The sequence below is a fragment of the Chelonia mydas genome, chromosome 16, assembly GCF_015237465.2.
Source record: "Chelonia mydas isolate rCheMyd1 chromosome 16, rCheMyd1.pri.v2, whole genome shotgun sequence".
Taxonomy (NCBI): domain Eukaryota; kingdom Metazoa; phylum Chordata; order Testudines; family Cheloniidae; genus Chelonia; species Chelonia mydas.
Genome location: NC_057857.1, coordinates 2,928,004 through 2,944,818, shown reverse-complemented (window position 1 = coordinate 2,944,818; position 16,815 = coordinate 2,928,004). Strand labels below are relative to the sequence as shown.

General features: G+C 44.4%; 1 protein-coding gene across 1 annotated transcript in view; it reads right to left on the bottom strand.

The window, feature by feature from the left end:
* The window catches only part of C16H9orf43 (chromosome 16 C9orf43 homolog), a 34,642-nt gene that overhangs the window by 13,418 nt on the left and 4,409 nt on the right, over nucleotides 1-16,815 (bottom strand). Inside the window, exons 2-5 of the mRNA XM_037879865.2 lie at nucleotides 11,845-12,073; nucleotides 6,842-7,022; nucleotides 4,419-4,518; nucleotides 1,727-1,860 (exon numbers count right to left, since the gene is read on the bottom strand). Of these exons, the coding sequence (XP_037735793.1) occupies nucleotides 1,727-1,860; nucleotides 4,419-4,518; nucleotides 6,842-7,022; nucleotides 11,845-12,010 (581 nt within the window). The 5' untranslated portion in view covers nucleotides 12,011-12,073. The remainder of the gene's footprint in view (nucleotides 1-1,726; nucleotides 1,861-4,418; nucleotides 4,519-6,841; nucleotides 7,023-11,844; nucleotides 12,074-16,815) is intronic.

Genomic DNA, 16,815 nt, shown 5'->3' with positions numbered 1-16,815 from the left:
GGCTAAGTAACTAGGGTTGGGTTGGGCTGGGCTGGGCTGACAACAATTAGAGAACCAAAAGAAACAACTACATTGGGAGTCTGGCTACTGCCTTCACAGCCCAACAGGCATGAGTGGCTGGGTGGGCAGCTCCTGCACAGCCATTCCAGTCCACAGATTGTCCGAGTGGCTGCTAGACATTAGGGACACTAGATGGGTGTATTCATGAGTCCGGTGTCCCTGCCCCCACTCAATACTGCCTTCTGTGCCAGCCTGGACAGAGCTGGCATGCAGGCCTCAGAGGCATTCAGGTAGTGCAGCACCGCACATGAGACACGTCTGCCTGCCGTCTCCCCTCTGCATGACAAGTGAATTTCACCCTGGGAATTTCAGGCCACATCTACTCTAGTGATTAGTTGCACAAATATGCAAATTACACATCCTTCTCATGCACCCTGATGGCTATTTTGTCTGTGTATAAGTCACTGTACCAGCCCAGGAATCTCACCCAAATGGGGGTCTGTTCTTAAATCACTGACATCTTACGATGAACACAAAAGTACTATGAACATGCTTATTAATCCAACAGAAATGACTGTAAAGTAGCTCCCGAAGACTGGGGGCCAGACTCTAATAACTGACGTCAGTAACTGATATTGGAATGTGGCCTGGGCTCTTGACTAGAAAGCTTGGCTGAGATTTTCCAGGCCACCTAAAGCTTTAGATGCCCAGTCCTCATTAAATTTAATGGGAAATGGGCATCCAAATCCCTTAGGCAGCTATGAAAACTCAGCCCTTGTGTGTTAGATTCTACCCCTCTGTGCTAAAGAGAGAGAATGGCCTGAAACTGAGGAAAAGTGATTGAGGCTAAAAGCATGAGTAAGACTCACGTAGACTTACTTCTCGAGATGGATGGAGTACAGTGCAAAAGCCAGAGGGTGGCACTCACATACAGCATATGCCTAGCAGGCTCTTCCCAGCTTCTCAAACTTCTGAAATTGGGTCTCATTTGCCATTAGTAGGACTCAAACTCATTTTTAACACAATTCTGTCCCATTTCCTTCACAGTTCACATAAATACCATTAAGAAAAGGAGTACTTGTGGCACCTTAGAGACTAACCAATTTATTTGAGCATAAGCTTTCGTGAGCTACAGCTCACTTCATTGGATGCAAAACTGAATGCATCCGATGAAGTGAGCTGTAGCTCACGAAAGCTTATTCTCAAATAAATTGGTTAGTCTCTAAGGTGCCACAAGTACTCTTTTTCTTTTTGCGAATACAGACGAAGACGGCTACTACTCTGAAACCTATAAATACCATTAGTTTCACAGTCTCACAGCTGAGGCTGCAGGCAGATTTTCAGGCTGCTGCCAAGGTTTGTGAGCTACAACACTACTGGTGTTGGATTATTACTGAAACCTGCTATCCATGTGATTCTGATGCAAATGACACATTTTGCTCATCTCTGGCCTGGATGCGCCAAGTGCAGCTTCTGAACTTCTACAATACTTATCCCAGATTTAATACAGAGGTATGACCAGCAAAGACTATATGGTTCATCTTGAGCCAAGCTGAGCGCATTGTACACAGGGATGTGGCGCCTCTGCAGGCCACACTTCTGGGTAAGGGTGACTGCCATGTGTTCTGTTATATGGAAAATAGGGGCAACTATGTGACCTTCAGCTAGTCACTCTTAGGAGATGGACTCTCCCAGTGTATATTGTATTTATCACTATGGTACTTACTCTGTTACTGCTTCCATGTCAGGCCTCTGAGATTTTCTGTGTACGTTTGGGACCCATTTAACAATCAAATTTCCACTGTCTGGACAGTAGTCCTGCTGGGGAGCAGCAACCTCACTGAGATCCATCACTTGGAGCTACGACATAAACATGGTATGATTAGTCACTTGTAGAGGTACTCTTCCCTGAGCCAATGCCAATGGTGCTGTGCAGTCACTGACCTACGGCACGTGCCAAGTATTACATTCTTGTTTTCTTTCACATGAGAGAACTATAAAAAAAAATGCCCAAATCACTTGTGATCATTAAAGATTCTGAGGCACTTCTCACAAGAGACAGAATGTTAATCCTGGTGGCCTAGTCAAAGTCTAAGGTAAATAATTATATTTTGCTGCCTTAAAATTCATCCTGTAATTTCACATGGAGAAATGAAATTATTCTTCATTTCACCTCCTAAAAACTCCAGCTGTTGGGTAGTATTGCTGGAGGAAACCAGCTGCTGCATTCCATCCAAGAGGTGACTGCAGCAGATGAATGATCCTTCTAAAGTCTGCAAAGTGGCTTTGGGATCCTTCGGGATGAAAGGCACTATGCAAATGAAAAGTTTTAATTATTATTAAACCTCAAAAACCAGCTAGGCAGATGCAATGTGAATGAGAGGAATCAAGTAAATGTAAGACTCTCATAGCAATATTAAAGGGGAACTGCAAAGGAAAAGTACTTATGCCTTTTGCTCTCCTTGATGATTACATGTCATAACTTTTCAAAAAGAAAACATGCTAAAAGCTCTGCTTGTTTTTTTGTATAAAAATAGCAAATCACAGTCTTCCTGGTTTTGCTGGAAGACCCTTTTGAGGGCTGTAGAACAAGATTTGGATAGGAACATTACAGCAGCTTTCTCAGCCCTCCGTTGAAAGCCTTGCCTCAGCCATCACCTCCCACATGAGGACAGGAATCAATACACTGGAAACATTCAGAGCTGTTTAAAAGGAAGAGAGTTTGCTTAGCTGGATTTCCCAGAGCATAATTTCAAAGTGAATAACTGCAAAGACTGCACCAACTCTCTTCTCCACCAAAAAAGTCACTGAATCAATTTTCATTATTGGATGCAAAGCAATGAACAGCAGTAGACTTGGCAGAATTTGATTATTTTAAAAATTTTTGATGGATTATATCAATGGGTATTTAAGCATTTTTAAATTTTGTATCAATTTCAGTTTTCACAGCTGCATAAAATTATGGGTTTTAAGAACAAATTCAATTTTTATTGATTTTTAAATGTTCACAGTTGGAGGAAATTATGGGGGGTTGAGACAATCGAGGGTGGAGTTAGACGATTATTTAATGACAGTCTTTCATATTCAAAAAATTAAGGCTTTAGAAAATAAGAACAGCCATACTGGGTCAGACCAAAGGTCCATCTAGCCCAGTATCCTGTCTTCCAACGGTAGCCAATGCCAGGTGCCCCAGAGGGAATGAACAGAACAGGTAATCATCAAGTGATCCATCCCCTGTCGCCCATTCCCAGCTTCTGGCAAACTGTGGCTAGGGACACCATCTCTGCCCATCCTGGCTAATAGCCATTGATGGACCTAACCTCCATGAATTTATCTAGTTCTTTTTTGAACTCTGTTATAGTCTTGGCCTTCACAACATCCTCAGGCAAAGAGTTCCACAGGTTGACTGTGCTGTGTGAACAAATACTTCCTTTTGTTTGTTTTAAACCTGCTGTCTATTAATTTCATTTGGTGACCCCTAGTCCTTGTGTTATGAGGAGTAAATAACACTTCCTTATTTACTTTCTCCACTCCAGTCATGATTTTATAGACCTCAATCATATCCCCCCTTAGTTGTCTCTATTCCAAGCTGAAAAATCCCAGTTTTATTAATCTCTCCTCATATGGCAGCCATTCCATAATCTTAATAATTTTTGTTGCTCTTTTCTGAATCTTTTCCCATATATCTTTTTTGAGATGGGGTGACCACATCTGCATGCAGTATTCAAGATGTGGACGTACCATGGATTCTGCCGCAGCACATTGAGTGGATGTTTTCAGAGAACTATCCACAGTGACTCCAAAATCTTTTTCTTGAGTGGTAACAGCTAATTTAGACCCCATCATTGTATATGTATAGTTGGGATTATGTTTTCCAATGTGCATTACTTTGCATTTTTCAACATTGAATTTAATCTGCCATTTTGTTGCCCAGTCACCGAGAGATCCTTTTGTAGCTCTTCACAGTCTGCCTAGGACTTAACTATCTTTAATAGTTTTGTATCACCTGCAACTTTTGCCACCTCACTGTTTACCCCTTTTTCCTGATCATTTATAAATTTATAACTGTTAAAACACAAAATGTCAACATCTCATGTCAAAATATACAATATAAATATCCTTAAATCAAACTAAGTTCTCAAGCAGCATTTTCTTTCTTTCATGTTCTGTAAATTTCAATTATTACTGATGGAAATATTTTTTCGCTGTGTGCGGTGAAATCGACATTTACAGACATACGTAAATATCAGCCACACTGAGAGATGCTTCTTTTCTTTGTGCCATAACACAAGAGTGCCCAAATAGTGTCCAGCTGAGGGCCCCATTGGCAACTTGCCAGAAGCTCAAAGGTTAGCCCTGAGTTCTATAAAAAGGATATCCTTGCAACCACTCATCTTTCCCCCATTTAAATCACTCACATTTCCAACTCTATTCAAGTTGGTGAAGCTCATCTCTGTCTGTGGGATCGTGTGTGACCCTACCACTGAGTTCAGTCCTGGGAAATGAGTTCTTTCTGAACTGAAATATAGGCACAAACCAAAATCACAGTGAGAACAATACAAACTAACAGCATGCAAAGGACACTATCTGCTATTAAGGTTGTAGTAGACAGAGCTCTGTGTGGATACAAAATTTGCATCGCATGCGATCTGCAAACGGGGCCAGCAGGGGCTCTGTGCCATGGGGCACAGGGAGTCACCAGGGGGCGCCGTGCCGTGGGGAGGGGGGTCGGCAGGGGGCGCCGAGGGGCAGGGAGAAGGGCCTAGCTGGCTGTGGGGCATGGGGCCAGCAGGGGCACTGTGCCATGGGGCAGGGGGAGTCACCAGGGGGTGCTGTGCCGTGGGGAGGGGGGTCGGCAGGGGGCACTGAGGGGCAGGGAGAAACGTGGTCTGTGGATACAAGCAGATTTGCAGGGCTCAAGTGGTGGATTCTCCATCACTGACAGTTTTAAAATCAAGATTGGAGGTTTTTCTAAAAGATCTGGTCTAGGAACTATTTTGGGGAAGTTCTATGGTCTGTGTTATAAAGGAGGTCAGACTAGTGATCACAACGGTCCATTCTGGCCTTAGAATCTATTAATCTATTATACTGAGCTTTTCCTCTTCAAAGAACTTTATAGGCACCGTTAACACAACTAGCATTAATGCAATGGCAACAATGCAAGCACTCAAGATGTTCAGGAAATTCAGTTACAGTGGATAGCTCCTCCTTTACTCTCTGTCTTGGTGCAGCTGCCTTGTGTTCTCTTTTGTATATCATACAAGAAATTCCACCCATCTAGTACAATTTCAGGGTTTTACGATTCCTCTCAACAGGTAGAGCAGTTTGCCATGATGCTCTGAGAAGCACTAAAACTTTGGATTGATATAAACTCTGGATGGCTAACGCGATCTAAACTTTGATGCTGAAACAGCTGGATTTGGAGGCCTTGGTCACAGTTGGGCTAAGTTTAGAAGGCCTCAGTTAAGGAGGACAGTGTTTGGGAGGGCCAAGCCAGCTCATTCCAGATCAAGAAACTTGCAGATTACACTAGAAATTATCTTCCTTCCTGGGTGTTTTTTTTTTCCCGCTTTCTGAAAAGAGAAAAGGAAATCCATGGAAAAGTAAGGGTTAACCTTGCCCTGACCTTCACAGGGGAAGCATTCAAAAATTAGGAAATGCCAAGGTAAGGGTGAAAATTCCAATTTTAAAAGGGATGTCACCAAGTTTAAACAAATCGTACTTATTTCGGTAATTAAAACGAAAAGGAAATGAGCAAGAACAAAGATGAACAACAGAGCAGAGGGGCAAGGATGAGGCTTTATTGTATTTTTTTTTAAAAAATACCACTAACAAATCATGAACAGCAGGTAACCCACACTTACACAGAATAGCTCTGTTCCTCTCAAGTGGCTGGGTCGCTCATAGGGATTTAGGAGTTTGCCACTGGCTTTGAACTAGCAAAGCTGGCTCTTTAGCTCACACATCAGAGACTCAGACTTTTAGATCAAGAGGTTTGACCCTGCTGCCAACAATCTTCCAAGGGGCATCATCTTACAGACACAACATGGAACTAACGAGACACATGCCCACAATCACTTAACATGAACAGAGATAGCAGAAATGGGTGTAAACTGATACCTTACTCCACTGCTACTCATGGTGGAGTAAGGTACTACTCATCATGAGGAAAGGTGACAGAACCGGGTCTTGGGCATTGGTCCTGTGAATAGTCACCCACATGCTTAACTTTACACAGTCAAGTAGTCCCATTGAAGTCAATGGGAACTACTCTCAGTACATAAAGCTTAGCATGTACAGATCAAGGGCTTGGATTGTATGTGTATCCCTTTTCCACACCTTTCAATCTGTTTGTTTGTTTTTTTGGTCTACGTTGTAAGCTCTTTGTGTTAGGGACTGTTTTTCTGTGGATTTGTGCAGTGCCTAGCACAATGGGGACCTGGCACTGGTATGAACAATATGAATATTTAATAACAATGTATTCTATATTCTAGAAGAGCAATCTTTTAAATACATTTATTTTTAAGCCCTGATCGTACAAACTAATGCATGCGCTTAATATTGAAATCAGTGGGTCCACTCACATGAGTAAAGTTCAGCATATGTGTAATTATTTGCAGAATCGGGGCCATAAGTGCTAACAGTTTGCTCTGCAATGTATAAAACACAGACGGTGACATGCTCCATGTCCCATGGCAATTGCAATCTCTAAAACATTAATATTCTTCTCAGCCTCTATCAGAAAAACAAGGGTGCCATCATTCTGCTACAGACTCTTAGTCCTGGGAATACTGACAACCTTCAAAAGTCATCCAGAGATTGGAGCTCAGCAGCAATTCACCTGACTTCAGAATTTCGGTCAGAGAAGTCATAGACTGAAGTATCATACAGAGAAGAAGGAGAGAAAGAGGTCTCAAGTGCAGCGAAGGTGGAAATAGTTCTGTTACAATTGGAACATCTGATCTTTCCTCGAGGAGAGCAATTGCTGGGGAAGTTTATTATCTTCAGTGTTGGTAATTCATCTAAAAATTAAAAGCAAAGACACTGTGAACACTGAGGACCTGATGTTACAGAATTCTACAGTTAGAGGAACCATTTAGCTCGAAATACATCTTGTCCATTTTAGATATTATTACAGCCTTGTTGGTGTCCTGTTAGCCCAGTTTATTAGTAACTAATTATAATATAATTAATCCTCTGCCTTCCCTAGTGCCTTTCATCAGAGGATCTCAAAATACATTACAAACAATAGTTAATTAAGCTTCACAACCCCACCAACTCCCAGACCAGAAAGGTAAGGAACATGTCAGGCTCACTTAACCCACCACCCAAGTGCAGCAACCTCTGCAGCTATTTAACAGCGCAGAGCAATACTACACGACAGTTTGAGAGGATATGAAGAATAATACAAATCTGATTGCAGGGGGAACTTTTAGGGATATTGAATTTCATTGCCTCGTTGGAATTTGGCCGAGATGACAAGTTTAACATCTCCTCCTTACAGAGAAAGAGTCAGAGGATCTTTAATAAGCACAAGTGGTCAAGACCTCAGTTTTACCTCTCGTGTGAAAGACATTATTATAGAAATCTCAAAAACCATAGTGGGGCACTGGTTCAGTACTGACTCTAAGGGGAAAATGCCAAGAGTGAATCCAACAGCACTTCCTGCTGCACCTGAAGCTTTAGATGTCTCTTACCCAGTCTTGTCTAATTGGGAACATGCATGCAATCCGTTAGAAAACATGTTAACTAGCACATTTTAACTAAAATGCTGTTAAACACGATTTCAGCCTTAGTGGCTTTGTCTTCACTGCAAAAACAATGTGTGTTTTTGCATCAAGATAGCTGCCCTGATGTAAAATCCTAGCAGAGACAAAATGGAGGTAGTTTTTACCTCAGTGTAGCTCAGGGGACGGCAAACTTTTTGGCCTGAGAACCACATCAGGTTTCCAAAATTGTATGGAGGGCCGGTTGCAGCCCCAACCTCCTATCCGACCCCCCCACTTCTTGCCCCCTGATGGCTCCCCCGAGACTGCTGCCCCAACCAACCCCCTCGTCTCCTGACGGCCCCCTAGGGACTCCTACCCCATCCACCACACCCTGCTCCCTGTCCCCTGACCACCCCTGGACCTCCCTCCCCGACTGCTCCCCTGCCACCCCATCCAACCCCCCCTCTTATTCCTGAATTGCCCCCTGGTACCCCTGCCCCATCCACCCCCTCTGTTCCCCGCCCTCTGACCGCCCCGACCCCTATCCACACCCCCGCCCCCCGACCACCTCCCCCAACCCCCCCTGCCCCTTTATCATGCTGTCTGAAGCACCCGTGGCTGGCGGCGCTACAGCCACACCGCCCAACTGCGGGAAGGGGGAACAGCAGGGGAGAAGCCAGGGACTCACCTCCCGGGCTAGGAGCTCAGGGGCCAGGCAGGAGGGTCCCGCAGGCCAGATGTGGCCCACGGGCCGTAGTTTGCCCACCTCTGGTGTAGCTAGTGGAGGTCAATTCCAGGATGGGGCGGGCAGTGGTACAGGGACAATAAGTGAGTTATACATGTGAACCATGAGCAAGATCAGTAACTTGAGTATATTCATAATATATTCTAAGTATAAATATATTTCATATACATATTTAAAACTGGCAGGCAATGCAAGGAAAGGTAGAAGAGCTGGAGGGTTTTCCTTCTGAGCTGATAGCCTGAGTCTCTTGGAATGTGCCTTCATTAGGAAAAAAGTGTATTCTTAACTCACTAGCTAACATAAGGTGAAATCCTAGTGGCGAGAAGGCAGTTTGTAGCTTGTACATGAGTTAGCAGGCGGAGTTAAAGACTGAGCTCCCCCTGTAAAATATGCAGATGACACAAAATATTGGCAAAATGATAAATATGAGGAGAACAGGGCAGTCATACAGAGCAATCTGGATCGCTTAGTAAGATGGGCTCATTCAAAGAAAGTATATTTTAACATGGTCATACATGTAAGAAGAACGCAGGCCATACCTACAGAACTGGATAGGAGTGATTCTGAAAAGGAAAGACTCTGAAAAGGATTTACGGGTCAGTGTGGACAAAAACCTCAACATAACCGCCCAGTGTGATGCTGTGGCAAAAAAACGGCTAATGCGATCCTCAGATGTATAAACGGGAGCAGGAGTAGGGAGGTGATTTTACCTCTGTACACAGCACTGAGGACACCAATACTGGAATACTGTGTCCAGTTCTGGAATCCACAATTTTAAAAGGATGCTGTGCAGAAAAGAGCCACAAAAATAATCTGAGAGCTGGAAAAAATGTCTTGCAGTGAGAAACTTATTAAGCTCAATCTGTTTAGTTTGCCAAGAAGAAGATTGAGAGGCGACTTGATTACAGTGTATAGGTGCCTTCATAGACAGAAAATACCACGTACTAAAGCAGCGGTCCCCAAACTTTTCATGGTCGTGCCCACCCTTGTCTGTATTCACCCCAGAGGTCCCCCTAACGTTCCTCCACAGACCCCCTGGGGGGCATGCCCCACAGTTTGGGGACCTCTGTACTAAAGACAGGTTTCAGAGTAGCAGCCGTGTTAGTCTCTATCCGCAAAAAGAACAGGAGGATTTGTGGCACCTTAGAGAATAACAAATTTATTAGAGCATAAGCTTTCGTGGGCTATAGCCCACTTCATTGGATGTATAGAATGGAACATATAGTAAGAAGAGAGAGAGATATATATATATACACATACACACACACACACACACACAGATAAGTTGGAAGGTGCCATACAAACTGTGAGAGGCTAATTAGTTAAGATGAGCTATTATCAGCAGGAGAAAAAAAACTTTTGTAGTGATAATCAAGATGGCCCATTTAGACAGTTGACAAGAAGGTGTCCAAGGAGAAACTGCTGAGCTTGAATTAATATGCAAACTAGATACCATTAACTTGCATTTGAATGGAGACTGGGAGTGACTGGGTTATTACACATATTGAATCTATTCCCTTAAGTATCCTCACACCTTCTTGTCAACTGTATAAATGGGCCATCTTGATTATCACTACAGAAGTTTTTTTCTCCTGCTGATAATAGCTCATCTTAACTAATTAGCCTCTCACAGTTTTACTATATGTTCCATTCTATGCATCTGATGAAGTGGGCTGTAGCCCACACAAGCTTATGCTCTAATAAATTTGTTAGTCTCTAAGGTGCCACAAGTACTCCTGTTCTTTCTGTACTAAAGGATTCTTTAATCTAGCAGACAAAGGCATAACAAGAACCAATGGCTGTAAATTTAAATCAGACAAATTCAAATTAGAAAATCAGGCGCACACATTTAACATTGAGGGTGATCGGAACAAACTACCAAGAGAAGTCATGGATCCTCTATCTCTGTATCTTGAGGTCTTCAAATCAAGACTTAAATGCCCTTCTGGAAAATATGCTTTAGTCAAACACAAATTATTGGGTTCAACATAAGGGTGACAGTGAAATTTTCTGGCAAGTGTTATGAAGGAGGACACAGTAGATGATACAATGGTCCTTTCTAGCTTTAAAAAAAACAAACTATGAATGGTTCGGTCACAGAGACCCCCTTGAGACTGTCATGTGATGTGTTGAGACTACCTCTGAGCCCATTTTCCCTGCCAGCTTGGGACTTCATAACCCTGTCTTGTTGAGCCAGATACGCTAACCTGCTGCAACACAGACCCAAGGTCTGAACCACATCCCCAAAGCTGCAGACTTTAACCAAAAATTGCTCAGCAGGTCACCTATCTCCAGCACCCAGACACCCAGTTCCTAATGGGATCCAAACCCCATCTGTTTTACTCTGTATAAAGCTTATACAGGGTAAACTCAAATTGTTCACGCTCTATAACACTGATAGAGAAATATGCACAGCTGTTTGCTCCCCCAGGTATTAATCACTTACTCTGGGTTAATTAATAAACAAAAGTGGTTTTATTAAGTATAAAAAGTAGGATTTAAGTGGTTTCAATTAATACTAGACAGAACAAAGCAAGTTACCAAGCAAAATAAAACAAAACACACAAGTCTAAGCCTAATACATTAAGAAACTGATTACAGATGAAATCTCACCCTCACAGATGTTCCAATAAGCTTCTTTCACAGACTGGACTCCTTCCTAGTCTGGGCCCAATCCTTTCCCCGGTACAATCCTTGTTAGTTCCAGCTCAGGTGGTAACTAGAGGATTTCTTCATGACTGGCCCCCTTTGTTCTGTTCCACCCCCTTTTATAGCTTTGGCACAAGGCGGGAATCCTTTGTTTCCCTCTGGATTCCCACCCCTCCTTCTAAATGGAAAAGCACCGGATTTAAGATGGATTCCAGTTCAGGTAACATGATCACATATCTGGTGAGCCCCCCTCCATTCCTTCAGGACTGGCCTGCACACATGCAGTGGAGACTTTCAGGTAAACAGAGCCATCTACAGTCAATTGTCCTAGACAATGGGAGCCATCAAGATTCTAAACCACCATTAATGGCTGACACTTTGCATAATTACAATAGGACCTCATAGTTATACTTCATATTTCTAGTTTTAGATACAAGAATGATACATACATACAAATAGGATGAGCACACTCAGTAGATCACAAGCTTTGTAATGATACCTTACAAGAGACCTTTTGCATAAAGCATATTCCAGTTACATCATAGCCACACTTATAAACATATTTTTATTAAACATATGTAGTGCAATGTCACAGAATAGTCTTTAACTTGACCTGCTAACTTGTGTCAAAACTACAAACTGCCTTGAATGTGCTAGGATTGTCCCTGAAGTTGGCTATCTTGAGTTCAGAATAGATCTTTTTCCTCCTAGAAAAGACAGCGCCTTGGTCACTGGTTTTACCTTTGCTTTCCAAAGAAGAAGCCCTGCAGAGTGAGTCAAAGTTTCTTAAACGGACCCGAGGATGTCCCTGTTCAATCCTCCTTATAGTGTCCCAGCACTGCGGATGTTGGCAAACAGCCATGTCACAGATGGTTTCATCCCACTGGCTGTCATCTGCAGTCACCATCTTTGCAACCACCCAGACATTAGTGAATAGCAGTAAAATGGCAATACTGTATGTCTGAATACTCTGAAAAAACAGAAGAATTGAGCACAGTGAGAAATGTTAAGAACAAGAATAATCTACATTTCCATAAAAAAACAGCACAAGAAGTGGTCATAATTTCCCACTTATATCCTGGGTTGTCTTCATATGCACTCACTCTAGGGACTGATTGGGATAGTTTGGCGACTGTGATCTTGGGAGACCCTCTGGCAGAGGGCTCACCAGACTGTAACTCAAATTAAGTCTGACACACTCATTACTCCCAACACACTGTTGTCATAATATATATCTAAAAGGTATTGAGTAAGGTATCACATGTACACTGGTAACATGCGGGTCCTGAACATCACTGCATGATGTCTGAATGGTTTGCATACAAAGCGTTATATAGCTGTGCTAGAAATAAGTTATTAAAATATGCTTCGGAGGTAGTGCATAAACTCAGCCTGCCCTAGACAAAGGAACATGCATTTACCTGTATGAGCAGCTTGATTACAGGCAGAGGACAATGAAAGTATATTTACATATACAGTAAACAGAGTCATCAGGCTAACAAACAGAAGAGACAATTTAATGATCACACCAGGAGAGAGAATCAGCACCCCAGGAAGCTGCTCTTGAGATAGAGACAATAGACTTTGGGAACTATAAGGGTATGGTTAGATGTTGATAGATGTTTTGCTGCATGTGTGTGTTCCCTATGTGTGCCGCTCCAGCCCTGAGCAGACAGCTGGCATGGCAGACCTTGAGTGAACCACACAATGACCACAAGATCCGTTAAGGGACAAAGGTACCCAGCTAGTTTATTGTCAACAAAGCATGGTAGTAGTATCCCGCAGACTCTACCGGACCACTAATACATGTATGCCTGTAGCAATGGACCAGCTCAGTGAACAGTGGGACTTTCTGTTCCTCTCTAAGGCTAGACAAAGATACTCCCTCTGAAATACATTTTTATACCCTGATATGAACAAGTTAGTACTGCCCCTTTAACATAATTAGTTACTGCCCCCGGACATTGCTAATTATTACCCATCATCTTGTACACGTTGGTTTGATCAAAACATCTCTATTACTCATTGTTATTCTGACCTAATTTTTTAGGAGGGGGTCACTGTGTTCCTGTTATCCTTGGGAAATGTTTTTGTACCATCCTTGATATTGGGATGTTTTGGTACCACTTGATATTGGGATGTGTTTGCGTGAGCACTCTGTGACTAGCACTTCTTCAGAATGTGTATTTTTGCAATATCAGCCCTGTTTCTGCCAAATTCTGTGAGCAGGATTTGCCTCATACCAGGCTTCTGATACAAGGACTTATATCTCAGGCTCTCTTCCTACTACAAAGGGGAGCAAAAAGGCATTTTAGTTATCCATCACTGAGGGGACATGGGGAACTGCACCTTCTGAGCCTCTGAAAAGTGGATGCTCCTATCTGAATGGCTGGAGTTGCTACTAGTTTGATGTAAGTGAGAAACCTACTTGGGCAAAGATTGTAACGTGCTAAAATTAAATTGTAGTCACTAGCAAGCCTGTTTTGTTTTGTTTGTAACCATACCTGTCTCTTTTCCTCTTCCTTTGTATCACTTCAATCTCTGGTCTTTGTTGTTAAACTTATTCTTAATTTTACTATAAACCATCACAGTGTTATTATATTGAAATATAGAGTGAGTCCTCAGCTAGCCTTACAGACTGGTGTGGGCACTGTCTCTTTGGAGGCAGCATATTTAATAGTTTCTATGAGTGTCCTGTGAAAGGGACTGAACACTACAGAGAGACATCTCTGGGGAACTCAGGATCACTGACGGTATTCCCTCTAATTTTTCCCACCCATGTGACACATCACCTCCATATTGGTGCATATAACAAAATTCATGTGGCAGGGTGGGCCAAGGGATTCGGAGTGTGTGGGGAGTCTCAGGGCTGGGGCAGGGGGTTGGATGGTGGGGGGGAGGGTTAAGGGCTCTGGCTGGGGGTGCAGGCTCTGGGGTGGGGCCAGGGATGAGGGGCTCAGGCAGAGGGTTGTGCTACGCCAGGTGAGGGCTCTGGCTGGGGGTATGGGCTTTGGGGTAGGTCCGGGGATGAGGGGCTCAGGGCTGGGGCAGAGCGTTAGGTTGCAGGGGGTGAGGGCTCCGGCTAGGGTTCCGAATTCCAGGGTGGGGCTGGGGTTGAGGGGTTTAGGGTGCAGTGGGGCTCCCTGGGGCTACAATGAGGAGAGAGGACTCCCCCCAGCAGCTCTCTCTCCCAGCAGCAGCACCAGTGCTGGGGGGGACAGGAACCTCTTCTCCGGCTGTGGCAGGTCCAGGCCAGGCTGGGTCGGGGCAGGGGGGCCTCTTCCCCGGCCACGGCAGGTTCAAGGTTGGGCTGGGTCGGGGCTGGGGGAGGGGACACCTGTCTCCCAGCCGCAGCAAGTTCGGGGCTGGGCTGGGTTGGGGCCGGGGTGCCTGTCCCCCAGCCACAGCAGGGTCGGGGCTGGATCAGGGAAGTGTTACCTAACAGCTCTGTGTTCTTGGGGAACTAGGGCGCAGTACCCAGCCAGTCTGACTCATGAAAGACCTCCCCCCCCCCCCCCCCGGCTGCTTGAACCAAAACTGATCAAAAAAAGACTTATAAAAAGCAATGAAAAGGTAGTGGGAGACACACCTAAACCCCTGGGATAAAGAGTGACAGGATTAAGGAAACTCCCCTAGCCTCATTTGCATGGAAAATGGGACAAGGAGGAATCGCCATTAGCATAAAGAACGGAGAACAGAGATCATACAATATCAGGGTTGGCAGGGACCTCAGGAGGTCATCTAGTCCAACCCCCCGCTCAAAGCAGGACCAATCCTCAACTAAATCATCCCAGCCAGGGCTTTGTCAAGCCTCACCTTAAAAACTTCTAAGGAAGGAGATTCCACGACCTCCCTAGGTAATGCATTCCAGTGTTTCACCACCCTCCTAGCGAAAAAGTTTTTCCTAATATCCAACCTAAACCTCCCCAACTGCAACTTGAGACCATTACTTCTTGTTCTGTCATCAGCTACCACTGAGAACAGTCTAGATCCATCCTCTTTGGAACCCCCTTTCAGGTAGTTGAAAGCAGCTATCAAATCACCCCTCATTCTTCTCTTCCGCAGACTAAACAATCCCAGTTCCCTCAGCCTCTCCTCAGAAGTCATGTGTTCCAGTCCCTAATCATTTTTGTTGCCCTCCGCTGGACTCTTTCCAATTTTTCCACATCCTTCTTGTAGTGACACAGTACTCCAGATGAGGCCTCACCAATGTCGAATAGAGGGGAATGATCACGTCCCTCCATCTGCTGGCAATGCCCCTACGTATACATCCCAAAATGCCATTGGCCTTCTTGGCAACAAGGGCACACTGTTGACTCATATCCAGCTTCTCGTCCACTGTAACCCCTAGGTCCTTTTCTGCAGAACTGCTGCCGAGCCATTCGGTCCCTAGTCTGTAGCAGTGCATGGAATTCTTCCGTCCTAAGTGCAGGACTCTGCACTTGTCCTTGTTGAACCTCATCAGATTTCTTTTGGCCCAATCCTCTAATTTGTCTGCCTCCCTCTGTATCCTATCCCTGCCCTCCAGCGTATCTAGCACTCCTCCCAGTTTAGTGTCATCTGCAAATTTGCTGAGGGTGCAATCCACACCATCCTCCAGATCATTTATGAAGATATTGAACAAAACCGGCCCCAGGACCGACCCTTGGGGCACTCCACTTGACACCGGCTGCCAACTAGACATGGAGCCATTGATCACTACCCGTTGAGCCCGACAATCTAGCCAACTTTCTATCCACCTTATAGTCCATTCATCCAGCCCATACCTCTTTAACTTGCTGGCAAGAATACTGTGGGAGACAGTGTCAAAAGCTTTGCTAAAGTCAAGGAACAACACGTCCACCGCTTTCCCCTCATCCACAGAGCCAGTTATCTTGTCATAGAAAGCAATTAGATTAGTCAGGCATGACTTGCCCTTGGTGAATCCATGCTGACTGTTCCTGATCACTTTCCTCTCCTCTAAGTGCTTCAGAATTGATTCCTTCAGGACCCGCTCCATGATTTTTCCAGGGACTGAGGTGAGGCTGACTGGCCTGTAGTTCCCAGGATCCTCCTTCTTCCCTTTTTAAAAGATGGGCACTACATTAGCCTTTTTCCAGTCGTCCGGGACTTCCCCCGATTGCCATGGGTTTTCAAAGATAATGGCCAATGGCTCTGCAATCACATCCGCCAACTCCTTTAGCACTCTCGGACGCAGCGCATCCGGCCCCATGGACTTGTGCTCGTCCAGCTTTTCTAAATAGTCCCGAACCACTTCTTTCTCCATAGAGGGCTGGTCACCTCCTCCCCATGCTGTTCTGCCCAGTGCAGTAGTCTGGGAGCTGACCTTGTTCGTAAAGACAGAGGCAAAAAAAGCATTGAGTACATTAGCTTTTTCCACATCCTCTGTCACTAGGTTCCCTCCCTCATTCAGTAAGAGGCCCACGCTTTCCTTGACTTTCTTCTTGTTGCTAACACACCTGAAGAAACCCTTCTTGTTACTCTTAACATCTCTTGCTAGCTGCAACTCCAGGTGTGACTTGGCCTTCCTGATTTCACTCCTGCATGCCCGAGCAATATTTTTATACTCTTCCCTGGTCATTTGTCCAATCTTCCACTTCTTGTAAGCTTCTTTTTTGTGTTTAAGATTCCAAGGCAAGAACCACACCGAACTCTGGGACCAGAAAAGCACGGAAGTACTGCATGATGCGGGATATCTGCTCCAGATGTTAA